Raw genomic sequence first — 18,106 nt, forward strand, 5'->3', positions numbered from 1 at the left:
TCGACTCGTTAGCTCTCGAGCCTAGTTATTAAAAAAATATTTCATTATAAAATATAATTAAGATATATTAGCATCTAAGAGCTAAAGCTTAAAGTTAATAAAAATATTAAAAATTATCTTACAATTTTTAAAATCAAATAATTTTTTGTTATTTCCAGTATAATTTATTATTATTTTATTAAAATAATTACTTGAATCCTAATCAAATTATCTTTCAAAATAAATAAATCAGCTCATGAGTCAACTAAAACTCGTCGAATTAAGCTCGAATTCGAGCGCGAACTCGATCGGTTAATTAAGCTCAAGCTCAAATTAGATGTACCTCAGAACTTTGGCTCAATTCATTTACACCCTATATATAATTATATTAAAATTGCATTGTATTTTTGTAAATCCCCAATTTTATTTATTTTTTTCAGCAACCATTTTTTGGGTAATTGGGAGGCAGAATAGTAATTAAGGCTCTTTCTAGAATTTTTTTTTTTTTTTTTTTTTGGGGAAAATGTTTCTAGAATTTCTTAACTACCCTGCCCTTTAAGTCCGTGCATTGGTTAGGTGGGGACCCATTGGACGGCTATGATTTGTAAACGTGGCTGGTCCATGTCGGCGACAGAATGGAAGGGACGGCCAAGATTCTCCATCAAGATATTTTTGTGGGCAGATTAAAAAACTGAGGCGGAAAGTCCCAACACAAAAAGACATTAAAATTATTAGTCCCCAATCAACAGAAATTTTCGGGAATGCCATTCATTGCTATTATAAATTATTTGAGGTCATGCATATGCGTGCAGATTGATTATTTCTTCAAATTTATAATTTGAATATCGATATTTTAAAAAATAAAATTAATGTCATGTCAGTATAGATGTTGAATATGATTGATTGGTGTCTAGGTTTGGGGATCCGAGAATTATTATTCAGATAGTCATTGGTCCTAACTATCATTATATATGTCTAAAATATAGTACATAATAATGTTACAAATAAGTATTGTATACTTGTATATGTCTTCACAGGTATTTAATAGGTAGTTCACAGGCCAGGATAGATGAACGTGCCTTTAAGAGGGATCTATGGCTGGAAATCGTAGAAACCCTCACCTGATATGATCGACAGGTGCTACTCACTCGAACTTACTAAGCAGTTAGCCCTTTTCACAGGGTAGATCAGGAATTTCTCATCAAGCTATCAGATCAACACTTTCCACGAATCAGATCCACCTTCGCAATCACTTGCTCTCTCCCAGAGTGATTGCTCCCATGCAAGCCAACCAAGTTCATCAACATAAAGATGCCTAACATAATGGCCTATCAACTCGTCATATCGAGATTGACTATTGAGCTTTTCTTTTTAGTCACTTTAGCTCGCTCACTTTTCTATCCTGAGGGTGAGTAAGGCTCAGCACTGGTCACCCACTATCTCAAATCGATGTCCAATTACCTAGCTCATCCGGCTTGGCATATGCTTGTAGACACTTTTGCTCCAACTCATCACTAAGATTGTTCACCCAACTTGCTAAATAAAACTAGCCCCAAGCATCAAAGCAACTTGCAAGCCGAATATAAAGTTGATGGTGAGTTCATTGGAATTTGACGAAGGAAAGTGAAGTTGACGATAATTTTTAATTGTCCATCACTCAGAAGTCGATCTTTACTTTCAATTTAATATATAGCTATAAACTAGTAAGTACATTCATTTTAAAGCATCTTTTTAGTACAAAAATTTTTAACTGTAAAAAAGTTGTCTCAAACGAAGCTTAAGTCTCTTCACCCTCTACTCCTTTTCCTTTTGATTAATCCATGCTTGTTAATAAAATTCTATTATTACATGCAGAAAAATTTAAATATAAAAAGTGAGAACATTATCAATTTAATAATTTTATGCAAATCAATGGAACAATTTATTTATATCATACAAATGATGCTTACACTTGTTTAGATCATGAATGATAGATTTTTAAAATTTAATATTTTCCTTAAATTCTTACCTCCACATTCACCTCTAAAATATCTATTGAAGCATTGTTATCATTCTTATCATGCGCATTGGACATTCCAATAGGCCTCGAATTCTAAGTCTTATTTGGTTCTTAGAGGATATAAATTATTTATTGAGAATCAAGGATGGAACCAGGAAGAGCCAAGGGTGCTTATTTTTCTTCGAAAAATAAGTATTTTTACTATTTTGCTCACATTCAATAAATACAGTTGCCCAAATTCTAAAAAAAAAATTTAATTTATATGTCACATATAAGATTACATGGTTAATAATTTTATTTTTTCCACCCTTAAAAGCAAGGTTTTAAAAATTGGACTGGACCGGACCGGCCGATTCAACCGGTTGAACTGCGAACCGGCTGGTCGACTGATTATGATTTTCTTAAAAACCGAATTTGCACAAAACCGTCGTCGGCCAGTTAAACTAGCGGTTTGACGAACCGCCCAAATGCAAAACTGATTTCGGTTTTGAATAACCAAGCGGTTCAATTAAAGGTTATTTTCAATCGTTGAGATCAGATGAGATGGCATAAAATAAATTAAGGAAAATCTTATACCCATATATGAAACATAAAAGAAAACCCCTTTGGTTGTTTTTTACGATTCTTCCTGTTATGGCGTAGCTTCCCTCTAACTTTCTCTCACCGTCTCATTCTCTTTCGCTAAGCAGAGAGAATGAACTGAACGCCCTTGCCGTGCTCGACTCCCCTCCGACCCACTGCTGTGAGTTCATCACTTATTCTCCTCTCATTCACAACTCACCCATCTCGTGTTCTTTGATTCTTTCATTTATTTTTTTTTTTATTTTGATTTTTGAGAGTCATATTTATCAGAATGCGGTCTCAAAAGATTGAAGAAGATCTAAAGATGTGATTTGATTTCCTTAAAAAAAAACTGCAATCGCTGTGTGTTGTATTTATGAATGTCAAAATTTCTGTTTTGTACCATTGAGATGCAAGCATTATTTATTTTAAGTAAATGACATACATATCAAAGTAAATTTTAAACTTAAGTTACTCTAAATACAACATTACAAAGTAAATTTTTAACATCTCCAAGACATCTGAAGACCCAAATGCTGAGAACCTAAACTCATAGATAGCAGAAGCGGGTTAGTTTACTTGGATTAGTTGTCTTGTTGTTGTACTTAATGTTAGCTTGATTAACACCTCATGTGGATATTTTTAGTTCAAAAGAGTGAATTATGATTTATTGTATAGTGCTATATAGTTAAAGAAGTTTTTATTTCTAAGGCAATTGCCTAATATAACATTGTTTATTAATAATTTTGTTCTTGATTGATCTATTAATTTATATTGTTGGTGATGATTATGGTGGAATTTAGAATCAAGTGTCACTATTAATGATTTGATGCTAATACATTAGAGATGGTTGCAAAATGATTTGTATTTTTATTTTCACTTTTTATTAAAATTTTAAGATTTTTGGAATGCTATTATTCTGAGTTTATTTGTATGTCATATTATTTAATTAATCAAATTAGAATGGAAGCACCCAAAAATTAAATTTCAGCTTCCAGTTATATTGTGCATGAGAAAGTGGACATTATTTGAAATCATTTCGCTGAAGTTAGAGGTGTTGATGGGAAAAAGCTGTTTAAATGTTTGCATTGTGTTATTATGTATAGAAGGGAGGAGGAATAAATAAAATAAAATAACTTTTAGTAGGAATAAATGAAACATAGCTACATGCAAAAAGGTTCCTTGCGATGTTCGATATCAAATACAGAATAACTAGAATGAAATTTCAAGAAAAAAATAACAAGCACATGATAAGTTGGTTAGTACACCGTTTCATGTGGATGATGCTATAGAGAAAGAAAGAGATTTTTCTTCTCCACCTAAAACACAATCTTCTGGAGCACATGTATCATAAATTGGTAAACGAAAAAGAAAAATTGGTTATGTTGATACTTTCTTTTCCCTTAGAACTGAATCAGGTTCCCAACTTTCAATTAAGAGCGCTTTAGCATCTAAGGAAGTAGTTCACTGTGCAGATATCGCTTTATCAAGATGGTTTTTTCATTATTGCATCCCATTTAATGATCTAAATTTAGTATATGCATATAAAGATGTAGATGTCATTGCTGCTTAGGTCTTGGTTACAAGCTCTCCACTTATCACAACATGAGAGTAAACCTTCTTAAGGATTGCAAATAGGAGAGTAGGCTACTCATTGATAACCATAAAAAAAAAAATTAGAAGGAAAAAAGTTGTAATCTCATGACATATGGATTGACTGATAGTAGGAGCAGAATATTAATCAATTTTTTGATTTACTATCCACATGGTGTATCTTTTCTAAAATCAGTTGATGCTTCGAACATCACCAAAGATATTGTAAACTTATGCTCTTTATCTACTAAGGTTGTTGAGTGGATAGGGCTAGATAGTGTGATTCAATTAGTTATTGATAATACATCCAATTACAAGAAAGCAAGTCAGATATTACATAAAAGATTCCACAACATTTATTAGTCACCTTGTGTTGCACATTATATGAACATAAGTTTGAAAGATATTGAAAGCATGCCTCTCATAGAGGATCAAGAAGAAAAGCTTCGAAGGTGATAATTTTATTATTATTATAATCATATCTTTGTATTTGCATAGCTTATAAAAAGACTAGGTTGGAAGAAGATTATTCATCTAGGAGCTACATATTTTGTAATGACATTCATAACTTTGAAAGTATCCATGAGAACCACAATGAATTTCAAGCATTGATTACAAGTAAGTTTTATACGGATTCAAAGATATCTAAAACCTCCAAAGGGAAAGAGTTGGATTCAATTTTTTTGAATTTGAAGTTTTGAGAAAATTATCTTATCATTTCAAAGATATTGAGCCCTTTGATTCGATTGTTGCGTCTTGTTGATTCCGATGAGAAATTGTTGTTTGGATATCTATATGATGGCATGTACATGACACATAAGAAAATCAAAGCTATGTTCAGAAATGTAAAGAGATCATATATGCCTTTCACCACTATAATAAAAAAGAGATGAGATATTCAATTAAGGCATAACATCCATGTGGTAGAATATTTTCTCAATCCTCATTTCCAGTATGATAGAGAGAACTATTATTAAAAGCCAAATTTTTGTAAGGTCTAATTAAGTTAATTGGAGATAAATATATTTATTCTAAGCCCACAATTACAATGAATGAGGTCAGATTATTCCTTGATAGCTTAGAAAGTTTTGAAAAATCATTTACATTAACAATGACAAAATAAATGCAACATGATAATTATTTTTTAATGTCAACATATAGTTATATGGTTATATTTTAATTTATAAATATGCATACTCACCAAGATCTCTAAGTTGATAATATATAGATGAGTAGTGAAAGATGTTTGGATTAAGCACTCCAAACTTATAGAAATTAGCTATAAGAATTTTAAGACGAACATCATCTTTCATCAGGGTGTAAAATAATTTGGAATATTTTTGAATAAATTCACTTGAAGAGACGCAATTATTTGGAGCATCAACAACTCAACGATCTTGTATTTGTTTAATATAATTAAAATTTAAATAATAGATGCAATCTTACATTGTATTAATGCTCATATGCAATTGTGATTTAAAGAGTAGGTATAATCTCAAGCGAAATTTATTTCTTTATTTTTTAGGTTTCAACTTAAAAAAGATATTACGATCCTCTGGACTACATTTGTTTTGAAATGGTAGATTTATGAGTACTTAAAGATGAAACAATGCCAGAACTTGGCTTACAAGTGTTGAAAAATGAGATATACAAATGGCTAAGACATAATAAATTGATAATGAAATATGAATATATCATTTAAATAAAATAAAAAATAATATCTAGTTTTGGATTTATTATTTATTGGTGAAGGTGATTTAGATGATGAAGGCGATTGAGGCGATATAATCGAGTTTGATCAATCAGATGCTTTTGGTTTGCATATTTTGGTGAAGCGAGACCTAGAGACTCAACTTATGTCAATACATTTGATGATGTAAATTTAGGATATCTTTGATTCTTCTCTTGTGAAACTATTGAAAGTTTGGAACTATTGAATCGAGAAAGAAAAAAAAGTTAACTTCATCTCTATATCATGAATATATTTTCTTTTTGCTATAGGTTAGTATAAAATATTAAAATCTTTTTATAATTAGTTGTGTCTTCAGGTAAAATATATTATTATATTTTTTTATTTACTCTATATTTCATTATTATGTTTGCAATTATAATAATTATCTCATATTTATTTTATTTTTACTTTCCAGAGCTTCACCAATTGTAGATATAACTACAAGATCTCAAGAGATATTTCGATTTCATCTCTCAAATTATGATTATAAAAAGGTCAGTTGCTCAAATAATAATGTATTCAATTTTAAATTTACTGAATTTATTTGTTATGTTTTTTAATTGCTTCATATTATGATTATGTTCGATTTTTATTATATATTTACAAATGATCCTGTCATTAGTTTAATATTTAAAAATAATAAGTTTTTATTATGTCATTTGGTTCAACCTCGATTTGACCTTGGTTGAACAATTGAACCTTTAACATCTAATTCTTATAGTTTATTGTCTTGTTTAATTTTAGACGTTTTGCTTAAAAGAGAGGCTTGTTCCGCCTTTGTTGAGAATGATAAAATTTAAAGAAAGTTAGATATAAATATTTATTTCAATACTTCCTAAAATTTTGTTAAATTTTTTAGAGAGTAAATATTTTTATTTTGTGCAAAAAAAAAAAAACCCTTTATTTATAATTTTATCCATGTACAATCAAATGAGCCTCCGATTATCGAACAATTATTAGGTCAGGTGACCTCAAGTAGCTCTACATTCGGACGCTAATAACATATCGCCACGTGGTCTTACTCAATACTGCGCGGCCCGATGACTTGACCCGTGATTGCTATGTTCGCATATTGCTTGGTATTGCTCGATATTGCTAGGTACTGCTCGGTATTGCTAGTTATTGCTTGGCAATAATGAAAAATATCGCTCTGTGAAGATCAATACCGAGAAATACCGAGCTCGGTATTGCTCGGTATTGGTCTTCACAGAATGGTATTTCTCGTTGTTGTCGAGTAAATCGACTAATACCGAGTAAATACCGAGCAATACCTAGTAACACGCGAACTTAGCAATCCCGTCTCTGTTCAGAGTCGGTGTTGTCGGGCCGCACGGTAAATAGTGAGAATATGTGTCACTATTTTACTGGCATTCAAACGTAGAGCTACATCAGATGACCGGACCAAATAAGTTCCGGAATATCTTATGCATAATTTTCCTTCCCGAGACGCAAAGTTGATTGAGATTCCGTGTGACTTTCAAGTGGCAAGATGTGAATATTTGCTTTTCGAAGGGTAATCACAGATCCCTATTTATTACCAAAATCTGTAGGTTTTTATGACGCCTGGATTCAGTTATTACGAGGGAAACGTAAATGCCCGCGATTAAATATCCAATCAAGCAATAATCAGCCGAGATTACGAGCAGCTTAAATCTTGGTCGGTTACGGAAACCTAATGATCGCAGAATTTGAATTTCTTCGAACCCTTTCGATCTTCTTGTTTGTTCTACTCTCTGATCCATACGAGGGGTGTTGGAATTTTGGCTTTGGAGATTCGATTTTCTTCATCTTTCTTGGATGCCGCTTTGGGATAGATGGATCCGGCGAGTCCGACCGGCTGCTGCAACTGCGGCTGCCCTTGCTGCTTCGAGCCATCGTCCCCAACTTTTCGCCGATATGTGAAGCGCAAGGCTGACGGGCGGGATGCGATGCCGCAGGCTGGGTTCGCGCGCGTGGAGTTGGAAAACGAGCTGACAGCCCTCCGTGAAACCCTAGCTAGTCAGCAGGTTGCGATCCAAGAGCTTTCCGTTGAGCTCGAGGAGGAGCGGAACGCGGCGGCGACGGCGGCGAGCGAGACAATGTCGATGATCCTTCGTCTTCAGCGCGAAAAGGCTGAGGTACAAATGGAGGCGCGCCAGTTCCGTAGATTCGCGGAGGAGAAGATGGCCCACGACGGTCGCGAGATTGCTGAGCTCGATGATCTCCTATTTAAGCGCGAGCAGCAGGCGCAGGCTCTTTCCTGCGAGGTTCGCGCTTATAAGGACCGGCTGTTAAGCCTCGGCATCAATGTCGGAAGCGACCCTGTCTTCTTCAATTCTGACGGTAACGAAGGAGAACTTGATCTCCCGCGGGGTGAGTGCTATCCTCCCCTTCGCTGTGTTGCGGCAGTTTCCTGTGATGACGATGACACCTCGAATCTTGAGCGGCGGATCTACGAGCTAGAGAAGACCCCCTATGGAGCCCAAGTCAATATCCCCAATCCACCCCAGGGGCATCTCCACCGTTTCTCTTCTGTGGACTCTTTGAGGCCGCAGGAATCGTCGGCCATGGTTGGTGAAAATGGAGAGGGGGAAGATGATGAGACTGATCGAATCTACACAATAGATGCAGTTCACGGTGTTACACTTGTCGATGAAAGTGAGGACGAGGAATTGATTAGCTCAAGGATGAAGAAAGAGAGTGATCAAAAGGGGGGATTTGATGGAGGAGAAAGAGAGGAGGGTGATATAAACAAGCTTTACATGAGGCTGCAGGCTCTGGAGGCAGACAGGGAGTCGATGAGGCAAGCAATCATTTCAATGAGGACAGAGAAGGCGCAGATTGTGCTTCTCAGGGAAATTGCACAGCAGCTCTGCAAAGAGGCGAAGCCAGAAATGAATGTTGTGAAGAAGAACCCTACTTTGTTTGGTGCATTTACGTTTGTGTCTTTGATCAAGGTAAGTTTCTTTGCATATTTGGTTGCTTTTTCAAGCTATTATGTTTCTTGGGCATGTATTGGAAAATTTATTTAGGTTAGCCGTGCAGTATGCATCTGTAAAACTAAGGAAAATTTACGATAAATATAGGCTTGAGGAAAGTTATTAATAGATTTAAATTGCTTTTATGTTTTGCTATCGAGATAATTGATTCCTCAATTTTGATTATAATGTGGATTCGCTTCTTTGGACAAATTTGGTTTCTTGTTGATTGAAAACATAATTTTGCAAATGATGATTCTATTTTTACTCATTTCAATTTTTGACTTGAAATCATTACATTTGATTAGATTTTGAGGGGATTGTGATTAAATGTTGATTTCTAACTTCATCTAAACCAAATGATGGACCTTGAAAATCTCATTATTTTTTAAAACATGTCATAAAATTTTAAGCAACTAAATGAGCCCTATCAATAGTGGAATTCTTTTGAAAGAGCTTTTAGTTTCCTCTTAGGTTCATGTTTTATCACTAGTGTCTTGGAGAGATCGACAGAAATGGCGATGGTTTTTAACAACCGTGAAAGGTGAAGCCTATGAGGATGGAGTTCAGCAATATTGATGACAGTTGTATTTTTTTGTTTGGCTCAAAGTTATATATCATGAAATTATAGTTGGTAAGAAATGCATCTTCTCATTCTTGCACTACAAGTATGAGCTAGAGCGCTTGATTCTTCTACTCTTACCAGGAACAAGTCAAGTGTGAATTACTTTCAATACATTGAGTACACTTCCCTCAGTTAAAACATGAGGGGGGACGCTTAGCAGAGATGATATGTCATGCTTGCCGAAAGAAAGGAAGTGTACTAACTTCAATCAGCTAGAGCTTATTATTCTAGATTGGTTAGTGTTTTGCTACATTTAGAATCTTGGGGTTTGAAAATAAGTATTGTAATAGTCACAATGGAATCAAATAAGGTTACTTTGCGGCAGGTTTTAAACAATGAACATTCATGCCGAGTGTTGTCAGGATATGGATATGGATGATGAATGCAATGAAATCATGAAGTTTTTATTATTATTATTTTTTATTCTTTGAAGGGAAATATACAAAAAAGGAAAACAAAAATGATGTATAAAATTCTGTTTTGTGATCTCTTGAGAACTGATGTAAAATTCTGGGATCTCAGTTTGTTTTATTTTCTGATTTGATTAGCAATGTAAGTTTTAATATGGACACCGAAACCTCTTCCAACTATTGCTTTACAATGTTCACTTGGAAAATTGCAGAAAAGCAGATGATTGTATTTAGCACACCTGGGAATATAATTTATTCATGGAAGATGATTATCGATATCTTAAATGTCTAAATCTCTTTAGAAAATGTTGAGGAACATCATAATTAAACTTGAGAAGTTCAAGTTTCTTGACATCACGGTAGCCCAGAGGGGATCTGATGTCCTTTCCTTATTTCTTTTATTGGTGTTTTAAATTTAGGCCTTACTGGAGAATTGTTACAAGTTAACCTTGTTATACCTAGTTTTTGTAAGATATCTATGGATGTTCGGAATGCTTAGCTTAGCTTCTATTTCTATCGTGAATTAAACATTTTTACCTGCTTCTAAAACAGCCCTTTTATGGTTTAGGTTGCTTTATGCTGGACTTTATTCATCCTTACTTTAAGTAAAATATTTAGTGCCTTTTAATCTAATTAGCTTAAGGGTCTGTCTGAGGTAGCTTTCTCACTGTTTTGCTCTTATGCCGTTATTATATTTTCATTTAGCTATTACTTTTTTATTACTTTGCATAAATTTTTATGGTGCGAAATTATTTTTGAACAACTGGATCTATTAGAGATAGCTACAAGAAAACAACTATCCAATTTTTTTCAAAAAAAGTATATTTATAATACTTAATACTTATAAAAAAGTGCTTTTCCCACGTTAGATTTATAACCACATTTATAATAAGCCAAAGCTGTCCCAAATGGACCTAAAAAATCTTTCTTTCTTTCTTGCATGAACCGTGGATTATCTTATATGATGTGCTGCATAATGCAAAACCCCTTCAAAATGCTTTTGCTTTATTCAAAGCCAGTTCTGAAGTTTGAACTAGTAAACCATGCAATTTCTTGAATTTGATATATACCAGCCTATGTGGACATAATACTTAATATTCACACTCACAATTTTAACTTTCTAGTTGCTCCTTATAGTGAAATCATATGGTATATATATAATGTTAAAAAACTAAATGAATAATATAAATTAAAAAAACCTGAAATTTATAGAATACAATCCATAAAATAATAAATTTTCTCTTCAAAAGAAACATAAAATATAGACCATCTAAACTAATTAATTAATAAAGTCTTGTTTTAATTGTTTATTTCAAAATTCAAAAAATCTTATTATTATTTGAATCTCTTATAATTCCTTCATTGTCATCATCATTGTTTTATCAAACCCATGATGCACATGTCTAATATGCATGTACTTCTTTTTTGGTTAATTTTCTAATTAGACAAGCTGATTAAGGGTTTGTTTGGGCAACTTTCTAATTATTTTGTTCTTCAGACAGCAAATCATAATTTCATTTAGTTATTACTTTCTTACTACTTTTTACTATTTTATGGAAAGTTGCTTTTAATGACCAAAATAGCTAATTTACCTCACAACAACATCTCAATCAACTTTATAAAATATTGCATCTTAGTTGTTATGTTTTTGTTTACTAGTTTTATGGTTTTTTCGATTATGCTTTTCTTGATAAACATTCTATTAGACCATTCCATTGGACCGGTCCGGTCAGTCCCATAGATCCGATTCACGCAGACAGAGGAGGGATTTCTCCGCCTCTCCTGTACGCCGATCTAGCCGCAGAAGCTAGCTGAGCAGATTTGGAAGGTTTTTTGAGGGAGTTGAGAGGGAAATTTGAATGTAGGTACTGTTTAGATATTTCCTTTTTAATTGTATGCATTAAATAATTTGTTTTCATAGGATTAGGGCATCTTGAATTTTGCTGAAATTTGAGATCTCTTAGATTTAGGTTTTCTTTTGGGCTCTAGCGGCATCTAGAGATTTGGGAGAGATAGATCCTCCTCTCGAATAGAGGATCAATTGTATCTTGCTATTTTTTGTTTCCCTTTTATCAAATAATACATATTATCTAATGTTTTCATGGTTTGGTGTGGAGAATTCTAGTTGTTTTCCAAATATTGACAATAAATACTTGAGATCTACAAGTGTTTCCTATCAAATTGGTATCAGAGCACGTCGATCGAAAGGAAACCAATGGCCAGAAGGAAAGTGGAAGTTTTGGAGGGAGAACTTGGGCAACTCCAAGTAAATTTTGAGGAGAAGATTGTTGATTTTCAAAATCAGACCGCATCCATCAATAAAAGGATGGAGGAAAAGTTCGCCGTGGTGGAAGACATGTTGAAAAATTGCTTGAAGCCAAAACCAAACCGGTGAAATCGGAACCAAAGGAAACTACTGGCAGCCATGGAAGAGATGAGAACCTTAACACATTTAGGGGAAGGGAAAATCCGAAAGTGGAGGTCCGGGAGGGAGAAGACCGAATGCCTCATCTATAACCACTTTCTAGGGAGGAGATGAGCATTGGCTATGCAAGAAGGGGTGCTGAATTTGTAAGGAGAGGGGATGATTTCGATCGCCGGGGTGCTGATTTTGAAAGAATATGAGGGGTTTTTGATGAAAGGTTTGGGTATGATTGCCGGAGGGAAGATCGTGACAATTGGGTAGCACCTCCTCTTCGAGGAACGGGAGGTTATTGAGGATTTAGGGGAAACAGATGTGACCCGAGGGTGAGGAAACTGAAGATGCCAATTTTTTAGGGGGAGGATGCGCATGGGTGGATCTATAAGGTAGAATGATATTTCGTCGTCAATGGGTTGACATAGGAGAAGAGGCTAATGGCGGCGGGCCTATGTTTGGAAGGGAAGGTTTTGTCTTGATATTAGTGAAGTTACATGTGACGGCCCATACGAAGTTTGAGAGAGTTCAATGATTGTTTGGTAGAACGTTTTCGAATTGGCAGGGGAGGAGATTTCTACGAGCAATTCTTTGCCTTGACACATGACGATTCAGTGACAGAGGAAAATTTTATAAAGGGACTGACACCAGAGATTCGGATAGCGGTTAGATTAATGAGGCCTCATGACTTGGGAGGGGCTAAGGAACTAGTTCAGTTGGTGGAGGATCAGAGGCACCTGGAGAGAGAAATTGAAAGCAGTAGCTCAGTAAGTTCGTACAGGATGACCACCACCTTATTGGCATCCAAGGAGTTAACACTTGATACTCTTCGGGGAACTTCAAAGGAAAAGATTGCAGGAGGAAGAACTGGGGACAACATCAAGAAGCTCACAAAAATAGAATTACAGAAGAAGAGAGCGAAGGGGTTCTGTTTTAGATGCGACAAGAAGTATACTCCGGGGCACAGGTGTAAGGACCGAACTCTTCAGGTTCTTATCGTTTGTGATGACGAGGGAATGGAGGAAGGTGTTGTCTTTCCGCCTTGCGGAAAAGGTGGATCTTTGGAGGGGAGTATTGTTAGACCGGTCCAGCATGATTTCTCTTCCTCTCTTGTACGCCAATCCATTCACAGAAGCCAGCTGAGCAGATTTGGAAGGTTTTTTGAGAGAGTTGGGAGCGAAATTTGAATGTAGGGATTGTTTAGAGATTTCCTTTTTAATTGTATGCATTAAATAGTTTGTTTTCCTAGGATTATGGCATCTTGAATTGGGCTGAAATTTGAGATATCTTAGATTTAGATTTTCTCTTGGGCTCTAGTGGTATATAGAAATTTGGGAGAGATAGATCATCCTCTTGAATGGAGGATCAATTGTATCTTGCTATTTTTTTGTTTTCTTTTTATCAAATAATACATATTATCTATTGTTTTCATGATTTGGTGTGGATTTTTGTGGAGAATTCTCATTGTTTTTCAAAGATTGACAGGAAATACTTGAGATCTACAAGTGTTTCCTATCACGTTCAAAAAAATTTAAACGAGATGCCTTATTTTTTACAGTTATACAGTTGCTCAGATATAATGATTCTAATTGATCTTAAATTACCGTAAATCTTTTTTTTTTTTTATAATAATATTCTTATTGTAAATATATATATTTTTAAGTTACTCATTTTTCATTTTTTTTTATTGCTTTGATTTAGTGGGTCATGCCCTTTCTTTTCTGGAGAAAGAAAGCATCTCGTAGCAGGTAAGCAAATAAAACGCCCTCCAACTAGACTTTGTTTTTTTTTTTTTTTTTTTTTTTGCTCTCCATTCAACTGCATGCCTTCTTGCCTTGCCTTTTTTTTTTTTTGTTCTTGCTCTCCATTCAACTGCATGCCTTCTTGCCTTGCATTTTTGCAAATAAGCCCTTTTTCTTTTGTTGAAATTGCTAGGTACACCTTTGGCTTATCAAACAGTAATGTGGGCTTATTGCTGATCTTAGACAATTCACCACAGATGGGTCAGTGGCGATGCCTCACGAGAACCACCCCAAGGAGATAACAAAATGCAAATTGATTGATCCATCTGGATTAGATTGGGAAAATGTAATGGGGAATTCTCTCTTGTTTGAAAGCTTTTTCCCCATTTTTTTTTAGTGTTAATTGTTAAGTCTTAAGAAAGATAACCCCTAGTTTCTGTACAGGCACAAAATTTGTGATTTGTGTGTGTATTTCATATATTTTTCAGATTACTACTCCATTTTGATTGGATGACTTTGCCTTCGTTTGGGACGTCTTACGGCTTTTTAAAGTATTTTTTTAATTCAAAAAATCATTGAATTAGAATTATTTATACTAAAAATTTACTATAAAAAAACAATAAAAAACTTTTCATTGTTTCCTTTCATTTGGGTTGTGAAAAACATTTTGAATGGCGCCATTAGGGCTTGTCTGCTGCCTCATTTTGATAGTATACAGTTCTGAATGGTGCTCAACATGAATGAGGAAAAATTATTCTGTGCGGATCCTTGACGGCGTCTGGAGACCAACTAAAATATGTCATGTCACTTTTTTGCACCATACTGCTCGGTACTGGGTGATGTGATGTGTTATGGTTGGTCTCTGAATCATCCGGTATCGGCATAGAATAATTTCTACACCATGGGAAATCAATTTTGAACAGCCTTTGTGATTTTCATCTGTCCTATCGTTTAACCGAAGCAGCATTGCTGAACTGTTCTGAGGAATTTTGCATTGTGATTTTGATCGACATATCTATTGTGTGAGTAAGTGGAGTCGGCTCAAATTCGACTCAATAAAGGGTGTAGGAGTTAAAGTTTCTTGTGCTGTGAGTTCAGTTGGAGCTTAGATATTAAAAGATATTGACGCAGGTTTAGACAACTTGTCATTATTAGCAGGGTTGCAGGCAAAAGTTGACAGTTTAAAAGAAGCTTAAAATAAGCAGCCAACAGGTTTACCCAAACAAATAGAGAGGGTGGTAGGCAAACTATGTATTCTTTTACTCTGGCGAGGATCACGAAAACGAAGTTGCTGGATTTTGCCCCAAGCTTACGAGATGGCTCATGAGCCCCTCTTTGTTACTTAAAAGTTAACTCTAGTCTGCCCTTTAAGCTCAACTTGAGCAGGCGAGCTGAGCTCAAGATTTGGCAGGGGTTGAGCTTGTATTTCTCCTGATTTAAGTTTGGCTCATCTCGTTTACACGGGTGGACTTATCAAATACTCATAATTTTATTAAATTGGTATGAAATATTGTGTAGATTGAAAAAAAAAAAAAAAATTTCTTAGCTTTTTTATGCTAAGATTTTAAAATTTTACAAATATTTTGAATGAAGGTATGATTCTTAAATATATTTTGAAATTATGTCACCCCTTATTAATTCTTTTTTTTTTTTTTTGTATTTAAGGTAAAACATACCTATGATTAAAAAATGACGCACTTCGTTTGATACAGAAAACAAACAGTTAATCAGTTATGATGATATACATGTTCGAATCCTCTCTCAAGCGGCGCGACCCCTTAAGTGAGGGAAAAATAAATGCGAGTCATGTACCTATGGGGTTAGTTGCTTGTAGGCTTGCTGGGAGATTAGTTACGCTGTCATACACCTTCTAAGAGGGTGGTAGCGGTTTTTTTTTTTTGTGTGACAAGGAACTGTCCGCTGCCACGCTTGACTTCGCCAAGTGGGCTTGGTAGTCCGTAAACCCCGGCAGACCTATCGGGCCACTGACGCCACTGTACCCGCAACCGATGCTTTGGGGTGCCCACTTAAGGCGTGACTGCCGCTCGAGGGAATCGAACTCGGGATGGGGGATTCCCAACCAAGCACGCCCACCAACCAAGCTAATCATCAGTGGGTGGCAGAGGTTAGATGCCCAGTTTTTTTTTATAATAAACAATTATTATTCAAAGTTGAGTTTATGATTACAATCAATTATTCGGTATTTCTCAGCCATTACAGCAAGCATAAATGGAGAAGAAATGCAAGCATATCGATACAATTTGGAGAAGAGATGCAAGCTTAAATGTGTAAAAAATTACTCAAAAAAACAAAAATTTAAGAACCTGCGTCAGGATCGTCCGAGTTTGACGCGTCGGTAGGCGACCAAATGTGACTTCTTCCCCAACTTAACTAGCATGGTCTCCGTGGAGTTGCGTATTGGAGTAGTGTATGGTGTTCGCCAGCGGTTGGGAGGTCGGACGGCAACTTCTAGATGAACTGAGGGAGAAGAACTAGAAGTGTCGCCTATCTGTGTATGGAGTCCGGAGTCGTTGCATATGCCAGGGAAAACGAGCAACTAATACCTAATTCCGATACCCATTGTATCTACGCCGCTCAATCGCAGATCAAAGGCTCAAATTAGAGCTTTTACGGATTAGCCGGTTATTCCTAAACCTCCTAGTTTGGCGGTTAACAGGTTCAACTTGGTTTTCACCCAATTTTTACCTGGTTATTAAATCAGCTAGCTCCTTCCTCTTCTTAGACTGCCCGCCGGATCAGTTCGCGGTTGAACCGATCGAACCGATTGGTCTGGTCCGATTTTGAAAACATTGGATATTCTTACTACTTTTAAAAAATATTACATTCTAAAAATGTTCCCTTATTTATACATATTCCTTGCTTTTCCTCCCATTGTTCCGATGGTTTAAGGAAAGAAGAAGCCCACTTTCATCCTTAGAGAGGAAGCTTCATGCATTCATCCATAGAGAGATTGGTTTTGTCATTCTCTTAGGCTTCATTTGTGACGGTTTTCTTACTGATTCTTAAAATAGTTTTTTCATACAAAAAACTTAAATTTTAAATTTTTTTGTACTAAGAAATTGTTTTAAGAAGTAGTTAGAAAGCCGGCCCAAATGAAGCCTTATCTCAATATTCCAGAACATCATACTATATATATATATATATATACTACTAATATATATATATAATATATATAATATAAAATATATTAATAATATATATATATATAAGTTGCGTGCCAGAAATTATTATGTAGGGGGCCTAAATCTAAAAGTTTTTTTTGTCGTCTCTTATTGCCGGAGCAAGATGAGCTGTAAGATCAAAATTTAGAATGAAAATAACATGGCCTTTAGAGCTTAGAAGACAGAAATATTTTCCACTGGTGATCTCCATTTGAGGGTGAGAGAGGAGTGAAAAGAGAAAATGAAAGCCGTGCTCGAGGTCGTGAGAGAGACACAAAGGAGAAAACGGAGCACGTTTGGGTTGAAGGCTAAATTTTACACGATATTCTTTAAAATATTTTCATTTCAACTAATTTAAGTGAGTTTCAAATTCAATCATTTTAATACAATTTCAGGTAAAATTTAATCGAGGATCTTTAAAATTATTTCAGGCTAAAATATACATAGCGATAGAGTTAGAAAATTTTTGTCTCCGTGTTATACGGATATCCAACACACAAACATGAGAGAAATAGAAATCACCAAAATTTTTATGTGGAAAATCCTAGAAAGTGAAAAAACCACGGGGCCACGCCTAGTTGAAAAAGTTCCAACTAGTGTTTGCTTGAGTTACAATAGGCTAACTCATCCTTAGAATTTAGAACGATCATATTATAATAATTTACTTTCAGATTAAAGTCCAGTTACACACAAGTTGTGTATTTTAGTTGAATTCAGAGTCACTTAGAATTCTGGTGTCACTTAGAAATCGGGCGGAGTTTCGGCATCACATGAACTTCAGGCATAATTCTGGCATCACTTGCGCGAAATTTCGGCGTTACTTGAGCAGAATTTTGACATCGGGCAGAATTCCAGCATCTTGCAGAATTCCAGCGTTACTTGGGTGTCGAGCATAATTCTAGCGATGGTT

At 35.1% G+C, this 18,106-nt stretch overlaps 1 protein-coding gene across 1 annotated transcript; it reads left to right on the forward strand.

Moving 5' to 3' along the window:
- The first annotated feature begins 7,453 nt into the window (after positions 1-7,453).
- On the forward strand, positions 7,454-14,525 carry LOC110095472 (myosin-binding protein 7). Its single transcript, XM_020821023.2, has 3 exons — positions 7,454-8,800; positions 13,974-14,020; positions 14,208-14,525. Exons 1-3 carry the CDS (start codon positions 7,679-7,681, stop codon positions 14,314-14,316), a joined length of 1,278 nt encoding a protein of 425 aa, XP_020676682.1. The 5' UTR covers positions 7,454-7,678; the 3' UTR covers positions 14,317-14,525.
- The last annotated feature ends 3,581 nt before the right edge of the window (positions 14,526-18,106 follow it).

The sequence above is a fragment of the Dendrobium catenatum genome, unplaced genomic scaffold (genome assembly GCF_001605985.2).
Source record: "Dendrobium catenatum unplaced genomic scaffold, ASM160598v2 fragScaff_scaffold_370, whole genome shotgun sequence".
Classification (NCBI taxonomy): Eukaryota; Viridiplantae; Streptophyta; class Magnoliopsida; order Asparagales; family Orchidaceae; genus Dendrobium; species Dendrobium catenatum.

What these genes read in the sequence shown, in the direction of transcription:
- LOC110095472 (XM_020821023.2), top strand. Translation starts at nt 7,679, where the DNA reads ATGGATCCGGCGAGTCCGACCGGCTGCTGCAACTGCGGCTGCCCTTGC. An exon ending in CGTTTGTGTCTTTGATCAAG is followed by an intron (nt 8,801 to 13,973) that starts GTAAGTTTCTTT and finishes GCTTTGATTTAG; the next exon opens with TGGGTCATGCCCTTTCTTTT. An exon ending in AAGAAAGCATCTCGTAGCAG is followed by an intron (nt 14,021 to 14,207) that starts GTAAGCAAATAA and finishes TGAAATTGCTAG; the next exon opens with GTACACCTTTGGCTTATCAA.